Source organism: Nelumbo nucifera, chromosome 6 (assembly GCF_055504915.1).
Source record: "Nelumbo nucifera cultivar China Antique chromosome 6, China Antique-T2T, whole genome shotgun sequence".
In the NCBI taxonomy this organism is placed as follows: domain Eukaryota; kingdom Viridiplantae; phylum Streptophyta; class Magnoliopsida; order Proteales; family Nelumbonaceae; genus Nelumbo; species Nelumbo nucifera.
This window is the reverse complement of record NC_142654.1, coordinates 1,291,843-1,312,603: the sequence shown is the minus strand read 5'-3', so window position 1 is coordinate 1,312,603 and position 20,761 is coordinate 1,291,843. Positions and strand designations below refer to the sequence as shown.

Sequence of the window (20,761 nt, the reverse complement as noted above, 5' to 3'; positions counted from 1 at the left end):
GGATTCTCTTTCTTATATTTGTAGGGTATTGGCATGAATTAATTGATTTCTGCTCTTCCAAACTTGGTGATTAATGATTATTTTCTACAGTGGCCAATGAGCAGATCATAATGAGTGGATCTGGGACGGTTCTTAGTCAATGGACACCCCCGACAAGAGGTTCTCTGAGCTAGTTGATATTGTTAAATCCTGGATCCCTCGAAGGACTGAGCCACCGAATGTGTCGAGGGACTTTTGGATGCCCGATCAAAGCTGTAGGGTATGCTACGAGTGTGACTCCCAGTTTACAATTTTTAACCGTAGGCACCATTGCCGCCTCTGTGGACGAGTGTTCTGTGCAAAATGCACTGCAAACTCGATTCCTGCCCCGTCTGATGAGCAGAAGACTGGCCGGGAAGAATGGGAAAGGATCCGTGTTTGTAACTATTGCTTCAAGCAATGGGAACAAGGTATAGCAGTGGTTGATAATGGCATTCGAGCATCCAGTCCGGGTCTCAGTCCTTCACCCTCAGCAACAAGTTTGGCCAGCACCAAATCTAGTGTCACTGGTAACAGCAGTAATAGCACTGTTGGTTCTACAGCATATTCAACTGGGCCTTACCAACGGGTACAATACAGTCCTAGTCTCAGTCCCCATCAGTCTGCCAAAATGGAACCTGGTACAGATAAGGAAGACATAACAACACCTGCGAGAAGCACAGATCCTGTTGCAGACATAGGGATTCCATCTCCCAATCAATATGCTTTTTGCATTAACAGGTTTGCTTTCATCTCTACTTTTGTTTATACACCTATGTTGAATCAATGGTATTGATTGTCTATGCAAATAGAGGTATTCTGCTATTTATAAAAGAAGGGTAGTTTACACTGTACTGCTTATAATTTTAACTTGATTTTTATTTTTGACCATTACTACACATAGGTTTGCCATTTGTTAATTTGATAAATACCAGACACATACTCATATGTGAGTGTTATCATTAGATGTTATCAGTACAATCAATGTGCTACCACATTTTGGAGAAGTATGTATGGTTTTACATCATACTACAGCCTCTATTTCAGGGGATTTGATTGGCTTTAAAACATTCTCAAAATCTAAGGGGGTCTTCAGCAACATGAATGGTTTTGTTCTTCTTGAGTTTTCTGATGTGGCAGTTGTTCTTGTTTTGAAAAATAAAACCATAGATATTGGCAAAAACACCCCCTAAATCTAGTCCCCATTCAACCTTTCATTTCAGGGGTTCAAGCAGACAAACCCATTTAATGATAGAAAAGGGTCCACTTAATTAGGTCTTATTCCTCATTCTTTGGTGTTGTAATTGAGCAATGAGATATTGCTGAAATATGCAAAAAGATTCAAATGTACTTGCATGCAAATCATTTTTGCATTTCAGGGGCTCAATAGCTCTGTATTCCTGACAGGTTAACCAATGAATGGTAATCCAACAGATTGAAAGGATTTTAGGCCATATTATAAGAAAAAAAACACATACTCACATACATGCACAAATATACTTGCATGCTTATTACCAAAAAAAACCTGAGAAACTTGCATGCTTGCTTTTTTTTTTTAGTACCATAAGAGATTAATTGCTTGAAACAAGTACTTGAATATATATGATAAAATGGAGGTAATTGAAAATTTTTCTTTAGTTTCTTTTTCTTTTGTATAACCTACATTAAGTCTATTATGTATTATTACTAAACATTATTCTAGTCCAGAACCACTATCATGTGGGTTGTCAACAATTTGTGCTCTTGAGATATTATTATGGATTATTTCTGTGTGCTTATTCTTTTTTGTCAGGAGTGATGATGACGATGATGAATACGGTGCTTATCGATCAGATTCTGAAACAAGACATTATAATCAGGGTGATGACTTCTATGGCCCTGCTGAATTTGATGAGATAGACAATGCCTATGGGTCACAAAAAGTGCACCCAGATGCTGAAAATATTGACACAACAGGGTTGAGCAATTCTTTGTTACATGAGAGTTTAGATTCACAAGGCTTGGAAAGAGTCAAGAAGCAGGGGGAAGAAGTGGAAGGACATGATCATGTTGACGACTGTGAAGCTGCTGCTTCTTTATATGATATGGATGGTACAGAGGCTGAGCCTGTAGATTTTGAGAATAATGGGCTTCTCTGGCTCCCTCCCGAACCTGAAGATGAAGAGGATGATAGGGAAGCCATTCTATTTGACGATGACGATGATGATGACGCCACAGGAGAGTGGAGATATTTGCGCTCTTCAAGCAGCTTTGGGAGTGGGGAATACCGTAGCAGGGATCGATCAAGCGAGGAGCATAGGAAGGCTATGAAAAATGTGGTAGATGGGCATTTTAGAGCTTTGGTAGCTCAACTATTGCTGGTTGAGAACTTACCTGTGGGTGAGGAAGATGACAAGGAAAGCTGGCTAGAGATAATTACGTTTTTGTCATGGGAGGCTGCAACACTCCTTAAGCCAGATACAAGCAAGGGTGGAGGCATGGATCCTGGTGGGTATGTGAAGGTCAAATGCATAGCTTGTGGTCGCCGCAGTGAGAGGTAAGTTTTATGATAAGCATATGATTTAAGCTTAGTATAGCACACTACCCCATATTGCTTGCTTGTTCCTGATTCCCTAATCTATTTGAGTTAATAAATCTAAAGTGTTTGGATTGTTTAAGGAAATATCATTGTGAATGAATGTTACTTTATTAATTAACCCAGAGGCCATTGCTTGGTGTTATAGTAAACTCTTGGTCTGACAAGAGTAAGAATGTGGGTTCAAGTCTGTGCCACTTAGTGCTAAAAATATTAGAGGTTAGGTCTGTATCCATTTTATCCCTAGAGGTGTAAATTAGGCCATGCCGGCGGCACGGCCTGGCACGACGATTTGCGGGCCGTGCCAGGCCCAGCATGACCATGCGGGCCGTGCTGGGCCTGGGATTTTAGGTCCACGGGCCGGCACGACACTGCACGACGGAGAGGACCGTGCCGCCTACGGCCCGTGGGCTGGCACGACCCATATATATATTTTATATATATTTATATAGTATATAATATATTAATAAATAAGCAATTTTATACACAAAATTCATATAAAATTAAAATTTTAAGTTTTTTTGTCAATTTTTTAAATAAATAGCTTTGGCCCGATACACGGCCCATGGGCCCACATGGGCCCGGGCTGTGGGCCGTGCCATGCCGACCCCCAAATTTTTCACCGGGGAGGGCGGCACGGCCCGTCATGGCCTGCACAAAGTGCGGGCCGCTCACGCCAACACAATAGATTTCAGAGATCAGTATTGAGTAACGGCCTTAGTTAGTTTTGGCCTAGAAAATTGTAATTTTCTGTTTAACTCTCACTTGGAGTGTTCGGTCCACCAAGAGAGGAGAATTAGAGTTTTGCATTTGATTTTTAATGTGTATCTTTTACTTTTTCATGCAGAAAAGGAATAAAAGAGAGATTACTAGGAAGTAGGAACTAAAGAAAAATTTTAGGATTTAAATTCTGAGTCCTCTCCATATATATCACCAAACCTGTAACATCCGACTTGGAAGTTAGTTCATATTGAATTAGTTCACAAGTCTGTAGCATTTGAACAATTTAGTTAACTACAGTTTAACATTTTAACCATATTCTGCGCATCTGCTCATGTGTGCACATTCTTGTGCATGTGGTGTAGGACTGACTGGGGAGTTTTGTCAAATAGGTGGTTGTATGGATAGACTGCTGTGAAAAATAAGAAAAAATTGAAGAAAATCTGATGAACAGAAGGTTTAAGCCAGGGTTTTGGGTTGGGAAGGTGCAGATAGGTTTAGGTAAGAGTTGTGGATGATAATTTATGGTTAGAACTTAGAAGTTCAAGAGATGGGTTTATGAGAAGAAACAGGGGAAAACTTCCTGGTTATGTAAATATCTCTAGAGAAAGTAAGTGATAAATCAAGAGAATAGGAAGAATTTTTCAAAATTGCTTGAAAGGAGTCTTTAAGGGTAAACTAAAAAGGGTGACTAGGGGGCTTCAGGTGTGGGAGGAGTATTTAGGAATGAAAGAGGTGCTTGGGTCTAATTGGGGAAGGGGACTCATTAAGGGCAGAAATCATGGCAGTTTTGTATGGTGCCCAGAAGGCAATTGAATTAAAGATTAACAAGTTAACAATAGAGGGTGATACAAACATTTTTTAGCTGGCCAAAGAAGAGGGGAAAATTGTTATGGAGGTGTTTAAGGGCTGCCTTGAGTTGGACCATTTGGGAGGAAATGAACTCAAGGATATTCTTAGATAAGGAAAGAATTAAAGAGGCTATTATTGAGACTATCACTGTTAGGGTGGTCCAGTGGGTTAAATCCTTGGAGTTGTTTTCTGATTTTACAATGGGCGATATTATTAGAAATTGGAGGTATTTGGCTTGTTCAAATCAACATAAGACTTTTACAAATCCTGTTTGGTCCCCACCACCCCAGGGCTTCACTAAGCTAAATTTTGATGGGACTATGGGAGTAGCACAGGCAATCCTAGTCCTTCAGGCATTGGTGGTGTTTTTAGGAATGAGGAAGGCAATATTATTGGTCTATTTTTAGGGACAATAGGTGTAGGGCATTCTTTGAGGGCTGAGGTAGGCTTTGGCCATGATGGAAAGGGTGCAAAGAGCTAAGGATTTGCACATTAATAAGGTGGTTATAGAAGGGGATTCAAAGCTGGTGATGGGTTGGCTATAAAATGAAGAAGTCGGGCTGTGGAAATACAACAGTGAAAGAAAGAAGTTTAAATGGCTGACCCGAGGCATGGATGTGAGAGTACATTGGGTTAGAAGAATTGCTAATGGGTTTGTTGATGCTTTGGCAAAACAAGGGGTGGGAAGAAATCAGTTGTTTTGGGTTCAACTGTAATGGTTTTTTAATCTTTGGGGAGAGTTGAGAGATTTTACCTCTCTTCTGTAATTTATATTCTATCATTAATGAACTTTGCAGTTATTGATAAAAAAATAGAGGGATGAAGACGATAGTGGCCATGGGGTGGTTGCTGAAGAAAGAGAAGGCTTTGTGGGTGTTATAATTCAGGTCTGCCTTAGAGTTCGGCCTGACTGAGTTCAGTTATGTAGAAGAAGAAAAAGTGATAAAGAAAGAGAGAGAGAGAAGAGAGAATTCTGATTCGAACTGAAAGAGTCAACTTGACTTCTCCCAGTCGGCCAGTAAGTATTTATATTATTATTAAAACATAACTGAAAAGACCTATGTGCCCTTACTTAAGTTAAGAGCACATGTTTCAACACAACATTACAGATCAGCAACATCAATCAAGGTATAAAGACAGAAATACCCCTATGTAGTCCACTCTTCCCCGACTCAAGCCTTTTGTAAATAAGTCAGCCCACTGATTTCCTGTATTAACATGTGTAGTGTCTAGCTCTCCATTCAGCACCTTCTCCCTCACAAAGTGACAGTCAACCTCAATGTGCTTGGTTCTTTCATGAAACACTGGATTAGAGGAGATATGAACTGCAGCCTGATTATCACAATAGAGCTTCATTGGAGTGTTAATGTTGTACCCTACTTCCTGTAGAAGGTTCCTTAGCCACACTAATTCACAAGCGGTATGCACCATAGCCCTATATTCTGCTTCTGCACTGCTTCTTGCCACAACCGTCTGCTTCTTACTTTTCCATGTCACCAAGTTACCTCCCAGAAACGTGCAATAGCCTGTAGTAGACCGCCTATCAAACATAGAACCGGCCCAATCAGCATCAGAATACCCTTCTATTTCAAGTTTTCCCCCACTCTTGTATATCAGACCGTGGCCCGGGGCCCCTTTTAGATACTTCACAATTCTCATAACCGCATTCCAATGAGGAATCAGAGGTTTTTGCAAGAACTGGCTTACCACACTAATTGCAAATGAGATGTCTGGGCTGGTAATGGTTAGGTAGTTCAGTTTGCCCACAAGTCGTCGGTATCTGCTAGGGTCTTCAAACACTTCACCCATATCACTGCTTAGCTTGGTATTTGTGTCCATGGGTGTTTCAGCTGGTTTGGCACCCAACAAGCCTGTTTCTTCCAGCAAATCAAGCACATACTTCCTCTGGCACAGGTTAATCCCATACTTGGATCTCGCTACTTCTATCCCCAAGAAGTATTTCAGTTTACCCAGATCCTTTGTCTGAAAGTGATCCTGCAGATAAGTCTTCAGCCTGTCAATACCAATGTTATCATTCCCAGTAATAACAATATCATCTACATACACCACCAACAGTATTTTTCCTTCCGGAGAGTCATGACTAAACACAGAATGGTCAACTTTGCACTGTTTCATGCCAAACTTCTTTACCACCTCACTGAACCTACCAAACCATGCTCAAGGAGACTGTTTAAGCCCATATATAACCTTCCTTAGTCTGCACACCTTACCATCCTCCCCCTGAGCAACAAACCCTGGAGGTTGCTCCATGTAGACCTCCTCGAGTAAGTCACCATGCAAAAAGGCATTCTTGATATCAAGCTGATATAGTGGCCACTCATACATGGCTGCAAGAGAGATCACAACACGAACTGACCCTATCTTAGCAACCGGTGAGAAGGTCTCTGTGTAGTCAATGCCATAGGTTTGGGAGTACCCTTTTGCAACTAATCGCGCTTTCAGGCGTTCAACACTACCATCAGGCAGATACTTAACCGTATAAACCCACTTACAACCAACAGCTTGCTTCCCAGGAGGAAGAGCAGTGAGGTCCCAAGTATGATTACGATGAAGGGCTGAGAGTTCTTCTTCCATGGCACGACACCACCCTGAAGAGGCAAGGGCTTCCTGGACATCTTTAGGAACAATAGCTGATGATAACAAGGTAACAAACTGGCGATGGGAAGCGGAAAGGTGAGTAAGAGAAACATAATTAGAAATGGAATGAAGGGTGCAAGTACGTTTACCTTTCCGCAAAGCAATGGGTAGATCAATCTCAGATGCTAAGTGGGGGTCTGGTGCCGGATCCGTCGACGGAGATGTAGCCGGAGGAGTAGTAGTTGGTGCACGTGGGCGATGTGTATACACATGACGGATAGGTGGGCGTTCAACAGGTGGTGGCACCGGAGGCAAGGATTTGGTCACGACTGGAACAAAGGGAGGAGGATCGACAACGGGAAGTGGAAGAGGAGGAGGTGATGAGGAGGAAGAAGCATCACCAGACCCCAAAAAGAACGGAGTAGACTCAAAGAAATTGACATCAGCACACACAAAGGATCGTTGAGAACCAGGATGGTAACACCTATACCCTTTCTGGGTCCGAGAATAGCCAAGGAAGATGCACTTGAGAGAACGGGCATCAAACTTGTCGTTCCCGGGACCCAGATTATGGACAAAACAGACACACCCAAAAACTCTCAGCGTAAGAGGAAACAGAGACAAAGTGGGAAACAAGACCTGAAATGGAGACTGACCATCAAGGATGAACGTGGGCATCCGATTAATCAGAAAACAAGAGGTAAGCACTGCATCACAACAAAAAGGTTTGGGAACATGCATGTGATGCATTAGGGATCTTGCTGTTTCAAGGAGATGGCGATTCTTTCTCTCAGCCACCCCGTTTTGTTGTGGGGTGTAGGTACACGAGGTCTGATGTATAATGCCGTGTTGGTCCAGGTATTCCTGAAATGATGAGGATAAATATTCGCGGCCATTATCAGAACGAAAAACTTTGATGTGGGTACCAAATTGGTTACGAATTTCAGCATAAAATTTTTGAAAAATGGTAAACAATTCACTTCTTTCTTTCAATAAATAGAGCCACGTCATCCTTGAAAAATCATCCACAAAAATGACAAAATATCTGTATCCATTATATGACATTACTTTATAAGGACCCCAAACATCTGAATGAACTAAAGAAAAATGACTCGACACACGGTTATCAACCCTAGAACTAAAGGGAACACGATGGTGTTTCCCAAACTGACACGACTCACAATCCAAAACAGAAAGCTGACTCAAGGACGGAACTGAGGACTTAAAGACTTTGAGCGACGGATGACCAAATCGGCAGTGCCACTGGAGGGGAGAAAGAGATGACTGGAGAGCTGTTGAAGTTCTACCACCACCACCGTCAAGATAATACAGTCCACCTGCTTCATGCCCTCCACCAATCTTCATCCCCGTCTTGAGATCCTGAAAGACACACATAGAAGGATAAAAGGTAATGAAGCAGTTAAGTGATTTGGTCAGCTTACTAACAGACATAAGGTTAAAAGGCAATTTAGGAACATACAGAACTGATGAGAGGGAAACAAGATCTAGGTCAACATTACCAACACCGCAAATTGAGGATGTGGAACCATTAGCAAGGGTAACATATTATGATGTTGAGCAATGAGATAAGGAGGAAAACACACCTGGAGTTCCAGTCATGTGATCGGAGGCTCCAGAGTCAATGATCCAGGGATTGGGTGTAGATGCCAGACAAGCCATACCTGAGTGAGCAAAAGTCGCCGTGTTTTGCTGTGATTGGATAAACCTCTCATATTCATCACGGGGAACACTCACCATCTCCTTCATGGGACCATCTGTGGATGTAGGAGGCAATTGGTCAGATGAATGATTCTCCTGTCTAAAGCTGGAACTTGAGTCACCGGTCGCGGCATGATTGGTCCAGGTTGAGGGAGGACCATGTAAATCATAACAATAGTTGATGGTATGTCCATCCATACCACAATGAGTGCACTTCCTCGGGCCTGAGCTACGTCCTCTACCACGGGCTCCCCCTGAATCTCCGCTCCCAGTACGACCACCACCACGATTATAAGTAAACCCACCATTGCCACTTCGGCCATATGCAGAACCACTACCAACACCACGGCCAGACTGAGCTCCCCGAGCTCCACCTCTACCACCACGGCCTCTCGATGCAGCAAAGGTAGATCTATCTGAGATATTAGAGTTCTCAGTAGATCCGATAGAAATCCTCCGAAGTCAAGCAAATACCTCTTCTAGGGACGGAAGAGCTGATCCCCCTAATATCTGAGCCCGTACTGGTTCATATTCAAACTTTAGTCCCACCAAAAATCTAGTCACATCAAGCTACTCTCTCTGTTGTTGCTGAATCTTGACATCAGAAGTGAGAGGATGATAGACATTCAATTCATTACGTATGTTCCTCATGTTGGCATAGTACTCCTCAAGACTCTGATTGCCCTGTTGCAGATTAAAGTACTCTTGATAAAGCTAATAAACTCTGGTTGTATTGTCCTGCCCCGAATACAATTTCTTCGCATGGTCCCACACATCTTTGGCAGTATCAAGGAACATGAAGTTCACACTAATCCTGGGTTCCATACTGTTCCACAACCATGTGATGATCTGAGCATCCTCTTGCTCTCAGTCTTTATACTCGTGAGAGTTAGAGGAGGGTTTCTCCTCTCTGATGTGTTTTACCTTCTTCTTTGCCTTCAGAAAGACTTCAACGGATTTAGCCCAAGACACATAATTCTCTCCATTTAACTTAATGGAGGTCATCTGAACATTCAGGTAGTCTGTAGGCACCATCACACTTGGTTTATAATCATTAGTCTCCCATTATGTTATCACCAATTCTGCACACTTGCTGAATTCTATTATCACTGAGATCTGCACACTACACACCACTAGGTCACACCTGTCACACTGATTGCAGCACTAATTGTTGCTGGAATGTGTGCTCTTTACACCACAAACCCTAAATCTACAACTACCTGAAATCTCACCACTATATGATCATATCTCTTCCTTCAAAATGCACAAAGAAACCAGCATAAACCCTAGCACTTACTGGCCGAAACCCTAGCAAATGGTCTGAAACACACCTCCTATTTAATCCATAACAGATATCATGCACTGAAATCTCTTACCTTATCGCTGAAGTAACACCCATGCGAGCAGGAGAGCAGTCCACACACAACAGCCGCTTCACACACAACAGCCACACACAGTTCGACCCTCTATTCTTCCTCTACTAGGAGAGGGCAATCTCAGAAATCACAGCAACCAACCACATACGATCTGACTGGAGGCATAGAGACCCCCAAGGGAAGAGGGCGATCACTCCTTTTCAGCCCTTTCCCTTATCTCCAATTGAACACAGAAAAAAAAAAGAAAACCCTAGATAGGGTGCGCAGAGAATGAACCCTAGGCAAGCAGAAATCTAGGCAGATTTAACCTAGCTCTGATACCATGTTATAATTCAAGTCTGCCTTAGAGTTCGGTCTGACTGAGTTCAGTTATGTAGAAGAAGAAAAAGTGATAAAGAAAGAGAGAAAGAGAGAAAGAGAGAAGAGAGAATTCTGGTTCGAACTGAAAGAGTCAATTTGACTTCTCCCAGTCGGCTAGTAAGTATTTATATTATTATTAAAACATAACTGAAAAGACCTATGTGCCCTTACTTAAGTTAAGAGCACATGTTTCAACACAACATTACAGATCAGCAACATCAATCAAGGTATAAAGACAGAAATACCCCTACGCTAACAGTGGGTTTATAGGAATAAAATGAAAAATTTCAAATGGTTAAGCAGGGGCTTACAAGTTCAAATACAAGGGGTGCAAGGATCATCCAATAGGGGTCAGTTCTCTTGGGTTTTATTGTAATACATAAGAACAGGGGAGAGATGGCTGACATGCTCTCCACTGTTGTTAATTTCTTGTACATTGGGTTTATAAGAAATGAATGAATTCATGGTTACTTATAAAAAAAATGGTGACTAGGTTATGTGGGACTTCACTACCAGGAAATAAGGTTTTTATGAGGTGTGATTTCTAGGAAAGATTTTTCTCTCTAAGGAAAAAGCAAGTAAGCAACAATAAATTAGGATTTTGTGTGACTTGAAGAAAGAAGAACTCACCAGAGATCACTTCATAGGTCTTAGATAAATAAATTACTATTTCAAGGGACTTGGTGTACTTCGCAGGTTGAAACAAAATAACAGGAGATGCTATTCTTTGTTCTACACAAATGCCCAGATTTCTGATAATCTGGTTCTTTTTTATTGCAATATTTTCAATCCTTACCTGTTGCTTATTAACCCTGAAAAAAACCAAAATAACAAGATAAAACAAGAGGGGGGGGATAAAGCTCTAGAATCACTCGGGTTTATCTATGAATTAATTTTAAGGATCTAGGAACCACTCTTATGGTTTGGTTGCATCACATGACCAAGACTAGCTAGAGCTTCAATATTTCATTTTTTTTTTCATTTGCTCTAGAGGTAAGACAAAATAACAATCTAGGGTAAAATACTACAACCAAAGAGGAAAGGAGAACAATGGTTAATCAAGAAGAAGCATTATTTACTACACTTTTCATCTTTAAAATAATCCAAGTCAAACTTTCAAGCCAACCCAATTTGCTCCATGCTGTCTTTACTTGGTCAAACTTTCAAGCCATCCCAATTTGCTCTAAACTTGATAGGTTTCCCTTTTTGGTAGACTAGGAAGACTTGTGGGAAAACCTAACAGCAAGGGCCCTGCCTAGGGTAACTTTATATCATAATCCTGTTTGTTTAGGATTGTGGCTTGAGGAACCTTCCCTCACCCTTTCATTTTGAAAATATGTGGCTTGAGTTCCTAGGTGGAAATTGAAGATGGAATTGCAAGAAATCCTAAGAAGGGAAGAAATTTCTTGGAGGCAAAAATCTAGATGCAAGTGGCTTCAGGAGGGGGATTGAAACACGAGATTCTTCCACCTATAGCAAGTGGAAGAAAGAGGAAGAATTTCATAATGAGTGTAGAGTTGGATGCTCGTGAGTTTAGAAGGGAAAGGAGATTGTTAAAGTGTTTGTGGATTATTTTAAAGGTGTCTTCTCCAAAAGTTCTTTAAAAGGCATGCCTCAGGCATGTCTGATGCACCTTACACCTCAGCCTAGGTGTGCACCTTTTTAAAATTTTACGCTTTTTTGATTTTTTTGAACCTAGAGGCTAAGTTGGGGGCTCTGCCCTTGGACCCTCGACCACGCTCCTCGAGGCAAGCCCAAACAACTGAACAAGTACATGTTAGGGTCGTAAATTCTTAATTCTCACACAAAAATAATGATTTTATAATTTTAATTACCTTTTAAGAAGATATTTTATTAGGATGAATGAATGAACAACATTACGAAATAGGGGGTGTACTTGTTTGGGCTTGCCTTGAGGGGCTTGGTACAAAGGCGACTCGTAGAATCAAGAATGCAATATATTTTACATCACATTAGCTACTTGAAGTGATGCATTTATGGAAAAAACGAGATTGTGGGTTTTACATGCTTGAAAATGTTTTATATGTTTGATTTTATTTTTAAATTTTCATTTGGATATGCTTTACATGTTATATTTATGTATTTTAATGTTAGATAATAGGTTTTTTAAATATTTATTTTAAAATTTAAGTTTTATTTTTATTAATATTATGTTTAATATTTTTTTATTGTTTTTGTTTTTTTGGCATTTTTTGAATTTTCTGACTTTTTTTTTTATTTTTATTTTTTGTATTTTTGCATCTTGCTTCAAAAAGTTGCAAGCCTCGCCTTGTGCCTTGGGTGCAAGTTGCGCCTTGTGCTTTTAAAACACTGCTCCAAAGTAGAGGTGTAGACAAGAACTCCTGAATTTGGATTAGGAAAGGGTGATAGATATTCTTTTTTTTTAATCAGTACCAAGAAAGATTTTATTAATTAGAAAAGAAAGATTGGGCAGCCTCAGCTACCCCATTATGGTGATAGATATTCATTTTAGAGCCTTGGAGTCTACTTTTAGCCTTGAGAAGATTAAAGAGGCTGTGTTTTCCACTGAGAGATCAAAAGCCCTTGGGCTGGATGGCTTTACTATGACATTTTTTTAAAGACTGTTGGGAGACTTCAAAAAATGATTTAAAGGAAGTCTTTGATGAGTTTCATCAGAAAGGGGAGATTTCTCCAGGAACAAATGCCATATTCATTGCGTTATTGCCCAAAAGGAAGGAAGTGAAAACCCCAAGGGATTTTAGGCTTATTAGTTTGGTGGGAAGCTTCTACAGAATAATAGCAGAATTCCTGTCAGGCAGACTAAAAAAGGTTTTACCCAAAGTAGTCTCACCATTTTAGGGTGCTTTTATTGAGGGCAAACAAATTCTCAATTAGATTTTGGTGGCAGATGAATGCGTAGTCAAGAAGAGAAGTGGAGGGAAAGGCTTCATTTGTAAATTAGACCTAGAGAAGGATTATGATCTTCTGGGATGGGATTTTCTTCTAGGGGTAATGGAACGATTTGGGTTGGGGGATAGGTGGAGGATGTGGATTAAGGGATGCTTGAGTTTGGTGCAATACTCAATCCTGATCAATGGGAGTGCTAGAGATAATTTCCCAGCTAAGAGAGGCCTGAGACAGGGGGGCTGGGGGCATTATCCCCATTCCTCTTCACCATGATTGTTGAGGTCTTAAGCAAACTGGTTATTAAGGCTGATCTAGAAATTTAATTAGAGGATGGAGGATAGGGAATGAGGTAGTGCTTACCCATTTGCAGTTTACAGATGACATAATTCTTTTCTGTGATGATGAAAGTCTAGATTCCCTAAGAAACCTAAAGGAACTCATTAGCTCTTTTGAGAACATATCAAAATTAAGGTTTAACCTGGGAAAAAGCTGTGTGGCGGGCATAAATTTGCAAGAGGAGGAAATAATCAGAATAGCAGAGATCTTAGGCTGTGAAGTCAAAGATTGGTCCTTGGAGTACTTAGGTCTACCCTTGGGTGGGAATCCAAGATCAAAAAGATTCTGAAAACCAGTGGTGGAAAGATTTGCAAAAAAAAAAAAAAAAACCTTTCCCCTCATATGTGCATACTTTGCAAAGAAAGCGGTGAATCCATTTCCCTTATCTTTATTTCCTGCCAGTTTGTGCTTTGTATTTGGGAGCATCTTTGTTCTCTCTTTATTTGTCGTCTTTTGAAGGTTTATACAATGGGGGGTAGCCCATCCCCCAACCCAGGATTTTCAATGAGAAGAGCCAATCCTAATTGGAAGTCTTAGACAGAATAAAAGTAAAGGTGGCACATTGGGTGAAGACTTTGGGAGATTTTCAAGTCTTCTCATTGATTGACATTTTGAGACATTGGCAGGAAGTAGCACTTTTGGCTCAAGACAAGGAAAGAATAGTCATGGAATGGAGACCTCCGGCGACCAGCCCTATAAAACTCAACTTTGATGGAAGCTTTATAGGCAACCAAGGTGTGGCAGGGTTAGGAGGGGTCTTCTGTGATTCAGAGGGCAAGGTACTAGCTTTATTTTCAGGACCTGTTGAGCATGGTGACTCAGTGACCACAGAGCTGATGGCCTTATTCCAAGGTGTAAAGCTTGCAAAGCAGCTTGGATTCAAACAGTTGGAGGTGGAAGCCTGGAAGGTGACTCTCAGGTGGTCATTTATTGGACAAGAAGTAACACCCAAATCCCTTGGATCTATAAACACACCATTTGGGAGATTGAAAGTATAACAAGGGAGCTAACTGTCAATTTTAAATGGGTGAGGAGAACTGCTAATGGGATGGCAGATGCTCTATCTAAAACAAGGGGCTTTTAGGCATCAATTGTTTTGGGTAAAATTGTAATTTTTGCTTTCTCAGGTAGAGTTTCCCCCTTGGTGTATCCTTATAGTTTCCTTAATAAAATCTCCTTTTGTTGATAAAATAAATCTAGGGTAAAATACTGTTCACCATTATTATGAAAATGTCATTGGATCCCTGAATTAAGTGAAAACACCCAGAACTCCCTATCTTTTTTTTTTTTTTTTTGATGAATGAAAATATTTATTAAATCAGAATATAAGGCAATACAGGAAACCCATGAAGAGGCACGAGCTGTTACCTCTTCTAACAAAGTATTACATCAATTAAGAACTGGATAAGCAGAAATAAACAGAAATAAAATTACATAGCAGCCCAAAACAAATGATCCCTTGAAACCCCTTGCTTAGCTAGTCCATCTGCTAAGGAATTTGCTGATCTTTCTACCCAAAGAGAGGCAACTGTCATATTTCTTGTGAGCCAATTGACTTTCCTCAATAAATCTCTATATCGTCACATAGCTGAAGCTGGCTTTGTCAGCCATCCCACAACAATTTTAGAGTCTCCTTCAACTATCAAGTGTTGAACTCCTAACTGTTCAGCAATCTGGATGCCTTGTACAGCCGCTAAGATCTCTGCTCTATTTGAGTCTCCTATTCCCACAGGGCCTGAAAACAAAGCTAGGATGTTCTCTCTATATCTCAGCACCCGTCCTATCCCCGAAGGGCCTGGGTTTCCTTGGCTGCTACCATCAAAATTCAGCTTTGCCCAACCTTCAGGCGGAGGCTTCCACACTGCAGCTGCCTTGTCCCTCCTCATATGACTAGTGGCCACCGCCTTCCAGTTACTCCAAATGTCATCAAAGGAAAACGTATGAAAGAAGTCCAAAGTTCTTAGCCAATGAATGGCTCTAGTCAATATACAATCCTCAACTGTTTGTAAGCTTCTTTCCTTTTCTTTGAACACCCTTGCATTCCTTTCTTCCCAAATTGTCCACAAGGCTGCTGCTCTAATACATCTCCACATCATTTTTCCTTTTTTTGTAGGCCACACAAAACAAGAAGGATCGAACAGCTGACTCCCTATCTACTGACTATGAAACTTGAAACTAACTAAATAATGGCTCGACAACTGATTCCCAATGACCAAACCCAAACTATTGATAATTAAAACGACAAAATATCCTTGCTTTCCATAAATTAAATAAGACAAAGAACTAACAAAATTATGAGATTGTGACACTTATATCCATGCCTTAGCCACCCAAATATGTGTAATGGGACTGTTTAAAATCCCCATCAATATGCATGCATATATTTTTGTAACCTGTCACTGTAACCCTTCCACCCTTTTTGTCATAAAAGGGTAGAATAACAATCTACTATATTCTTTTATTAAGGATTATTAAATGTTTATTGTCATTCAACTCGTTTACCTTTAAGACTAACAAAGGCATCCAGATTATCAGAGAACTATTTTACATGTGAAATCCATGTTCTGAATTACAGAACTTGATACTCATGTCCATGTTTTGAGTTATGGTATTTGCATTGTATCCCCGGTCTAATAGGCATATCTGTAACAACATAAATCTTTTGATCTATATTTGCAATTCAAATGGAAGCATAAAGGTATAGCATCTATACCTTATTTATCTGGTTCTTATTTAACTAATGAAACTTTTTACCTCATTTGTACTAGTGTGGTGGTCAAAGGAGTTGTTTGTAAGAAAAATGTGGCCCATCGGCGAATGACATCAAAGATAGAGAAACCCCGGTTCCTTATCCTTGGAGGAGCACTTGAGTATCAGCGGGTTTCTAACCTCCTGTCAAGTTTTGATACTTTGTTGCAGCAGGTTTAAATCATTAACCTCTTTTTCTCTGGATTTGTAAAGTTGGATAAAAAAGAGAGATACAAGTCTGAAACAGTTTTTTTTTCCCAACTTTTGATTATTGACTGGTTGATACATTAACCAAGCAAGTGTGGTGTTTCCTGGATTTGGATTATTTATTCTTATGGGTTTTACATCTGTATTTAGGAAATGGACCATTTGAAGATGGCGGTTGCAAAGATTGCTGCTCACCACCCCAATGTCCTTTTGGTTGAGAAGGCAGTTTCCCGTTTTGCCCAAGATTACCTCCTTGCAAAAGACATATCCCTTGTTCTCAATATTAAGAGGCCCCTCTTAGAACGCATGGCTCGCTGCACAGGTGCACAGATTGTACCTTCAATCGATCATTTATCATCACCAAAGTTGGGGCACTGTGAAACATTCCACGTGGAGAAGTTTCTTGAAGAACATGGTAGTGCTGGGCAGGGTGGGAAGAAATTGATGAAGACATTGATGTTCTTTGAAGGCTGCCCAAAGCCATTGGGTTGTACTGTAAGTCCTTTGGAACAATTCAATCTGAATTTATTATATTTTGAAATATTGTAATCCATGGTCTTGGTAATATAAACCATGCTAAACTTTATGTATAGTACGTGGTACCAAGTTTTATCCACCTGGGAAACTTTGTGCTCGAACAATCAATTCAACTATAAAATATAGTTTAGGAATTTTATTGCATAATCTAGAAAAGATTATGTGGATTGATGAGTCAAAACCTTGAGAGAGTGTTCTCAGTACCTATAAATGGCTGGTGCATGTTATATGTTCCATTATTCATCATGTACTGTTTCAGTGCGTTTAGGGTTCAGTCTTTCTCCTTGGTGTATCTATAAGTTTATTATTTGAATTTGAAGTGGTCTTTATTTGCTTTTATTTGTTTCAGATTTTGCTCAAGGGTGCAAATGGTGATGAGTTGAAAAAGGTGAAGCATGTGGTTCAATATGGAGTTTTTGCAGCATATCATCTGGCTTTAGAGACATCATTCCTTGCTGATGAAGGTGCCTCTCTGCCAGAACTCCCATTGAAGTCCCCGATAACTGTTGCACTTCCAGACAAACCATCCAGTATTGACAGGTCTATTTCCATGGTACCTGGTTTCAATGTTCCTGCTACTGGCAAGTCTCAGGGATCTAAATCCAGTATTGAACCACAAAGATCTGGCACAGTCCTGAGGTCAAATACGACCTCATCAATACACAGTGCCTCCATTAGCAAAATGGAGATGGCCTTGTCACTTGGTTCACCTAAGGATCTTAATTCTCTGTATGAGGGTCAAACTTCAAGATTTGACTCTTCAGCTCATTTCCATTCCTTAACTCCTTCAATTCAGTTTGGGTCTGATACCTACCATAATGAGATCTTTCCAAATCATTCTGTAGAAGAGAACAATAAAGTGGGTTTTAGAGATTCTCTTGAGTCCAAGCATTCTGCAACTGATAGTTGTGAAGATGGCATGGTTGGCCATCTGGTTGGTAATGGTTTTGGGGTTCTAGAGCCCTCAGGGGATGAAAGGGCTGTAATTAATGATTCTCAAGTTGATTGTGATGCAATTGCCACAAATGAACCTGGTGCTTCAGAATTGACATCCTTGCAGCATCATAGAAATAACTATTGTGAGGAGCAGGGGTCTTCTAAGGAAGAATTTCCTCCATCCCCTTCTGACCATCAGAGCATTTTGGTTTCCTTATCAACCCGGTGTGTGTGGAAGGGGACTGTCTGTGAACGAGCACATCTCTTCCGGATTAAATACTATGGTAGCTTTGACAAGCCTTTGGGGCGTTTTTTACGTGATCATTTATTTGACCAGGTTATTATTTCTTCACCGTTTCTAGTATCCACATATTTTCTGTAAATGGCAATCTGCCAACTCTATTTGGGACTGAATTGACATTTTTTGTCAGAGTTACCGGTGCCGTTCATGTGAGATGCCATCAGAAGCACATGTTCATTGTTATACACATCGACAGGGCAGCCTCACAATTTCTGTTAAGAAGCTTCCAGATTTCCTCTTGCCAGGTGAGCGAGAGGGCAAAATTTGGATGTGGCATAGATGCCTGAAATGTCCTCGAACCAATGGGTTTCCTCCAGCAACTCGGAGAGTGGTGATGTCTGATGCTGCGTGGGGCTTATCTTTTGGGAAGTTTTTAGAACTCAGCTTTTCAAACCACGCTGCTGCTAGCAGAGTAGCTAGCTGTGGTCATTCCTTACACAGAGACTGTCTCCGGTTCTATGGGTATGTTATGCTTTTACTTGAACAATTTTGTGGTACTGTAATCATTCCTTACACAGAGACTGTCTCCGGTTCTATGGGTATGTTATGCTTTTACTTGAACAATTTTGTGGTACTGTAAATATATAGTATGAGTAGTACAAGCACTGGTACATAATGAAGGAACATCAGTAGTCAGTTTGTATGACACATGAGCAAGAATAGACCTGCTATTTGATAGACCCAAATAGATCTCATTGGTGTTGACTCCTAAAGAAATCTACTGGTGCTCACTCTATTAGGATCTATTTAAATTTACAATAGCTATTCATTTCTTCATAGAGTTCTAGTTGATTATAGTCCAACAGTCACCTCCTGGCCCCTTTTCTAAACCTTTTAAATATCCCTTTTTATTTACTTGATCAACCTGTAAGCTCTATTTCAGATAGATAATCTTTGCTCACCTATCAGTTCTGTCTCCCCTTTTTTCTTAATTTTTTAGAACTTCATTTATGATTTGTCTATCTCCTTTGTTGGGAATACCTAAGCTAAGTGTCAAAAGCAAGAAGATGAGGCTCTTCTGGTCTAATATCATACCCATCACAGCCACCTCAATTAGTTGCTAATTTGCTATTTGGGTGGGTCTGATATCAGTTACATGTTCACAGAAGACATGGTTAGAGTGCATTGATGATGGAGAATTCATGTAGTCAACCCCAAATAATTGGGGTAAATGATTTATTGAAATGTTGTTAGGATTGGACTGTATGGAAACTGGAAAGCTCACTAGTTCACAGTTTAACCAGCAGTTAGATTGTTCAGCTTGTAAAAACTGTCAAAAAACCAGAATCAAGTAAACTTGTGGTTCACTGGGTCAGATCTGGGTCTGATGGCACTAATTTATTGAGTTGATTTCTTGTTAATCCATTAGACAAGTTCACAAGAATCCCAACATAAGACTGTTTTAGATTGGTTGGATAGAGTTGAAAAAGCAGTACGGAAAGAAAAATTGGGTAAAGGGGTGGTTATAGAATGATTCCAGCCTCCCAAAAAATATAAAATACTGGTTTACCACCAAAATTACTGAAACTACAGCTAAAAAGTACGCTGCTATCTGGATTCTCCCGGGTTTCAGAGATCCCTTAGGTGGTTATTTTCAAACTTATATAGATGCCTTTGTATTCCATTTATAAATCATAATTAGTAGTCTGTAGTACAGTAGATTTACTTTTCCATGCATTCCACTTGTAATATCTGATTCTTTTTTGATCAGTAACTGTGAAAAGTTTTATAAGTTTGATATGAAAAAATGCAGTGTACATAATATGCCAAGGATCCCTTGTGTATAGGCTGTCTAAACCCCTATCCCATTTACTCTGCTTTAAACTTACTCAGATTACAATTGAGCCTGATACAGTCCCATTGATATCAGCGAGCCTATTTGCTAATCTATGGATTCATTGGAAGTTTGCAACACTGTCAGCAATTGCTGCCTGTTTGGTCATGACATATGTACTTCCAAATTCCTTGTTATTCTTCAGCCACCTCATTACTATCCTTGACTCTCCTTCCACCAGTAAAATTCTCCTTGTGCTTTGGCCATTCTCAACCATTTTACTACTTATTATCTTGTCTGGACATTATCTCATTTTCATTGCTGTATTCTTTCATGAACAGGTTTGGGAGGATGGTTGCATGCTTTAGATATGCTTCAATCGACGTTCATTCTGTTTACCTTCCACCTCCAAAGCTTGATTTTAACTATGAAAACCAGGAGTGGATACAGAAAGAAGCAAATGAGGTCTAGTGATATGAACTTGATTCCAAACACATGATTCAAATTGTAACTATTTATGGTGGCTGATTTTTTTTTTTTTTTTGATTTTTCTTGAACAGGTGGTTGACAGGGCAGAACTTTTTTTCACTGAAGTATTCAACAGTCTCCATCAGATTGCAGAAAAGAGATTAGGTGCAGGATCACTTAACAGCAGCATGAAAGCACCAGAATTAAAAAGACGAATTGCAGAACTAGAAGGGATGCTGCAGAAGGAGAAGGCAGAGTTTGAGGTGATGCTTGTTATCATTCTTCTCCTAATCTTCCAAGTTGAAATCACTTTTGGATAATACAGCAGGCAAATATCTTTGTGTTCT

General features: G+C 40.1%; 1 protein-coding gene across 3 annotated transcripts in view; it reads left to right on the top strand.

The window, feature by feature from the left end:
- FAB1B (phosphatidylinositol-4-phosphate 5-kinase family protein) overlaps window positions 1-20,761 on the top strand; it is a 33,125-nt gene that overhangs the window by 1,293 nt on the left and 11,071 nt on the right. For all 3 annotated transcript variants that reach the window (XM_088889626.1, XM_010275520.3, XM_010275518.3), the window contains 8 exons: window positions 91-759; window positions 1,811-2,554; window positions 16,212-16,365; window positions 16,549-16,893; window positions 17,285-18,208; window positions 18,303-18,634; window positions 20,288-20,411; window positions 20,507-20,677. In XM_088889626.1, the coding sequence (XP_088745752.1) occupies window positions 140-759; window positions 1,811-2,554; window positions 16,212-16,365; window positions 16,549-16,893; window positions 17,285-18,208; window positions 18,303-18,634; window positions 20,288-20,411; window positions 20,507-20,677 (3,414 nt within the window). In that variant the 5' untranslated portion in view covers window positions 91-139. The remainder of the gene's footprint in view (window positions 1-90; window positions 760-1,810; window positions 2,555-16,211; window positions 16,366-16,548; window positions 16,894-17,284; window positions 18,209-18,302; window positions 18,635-20,287; window positions 20,412-20,506; window positions 20,678-20,761) is intronic.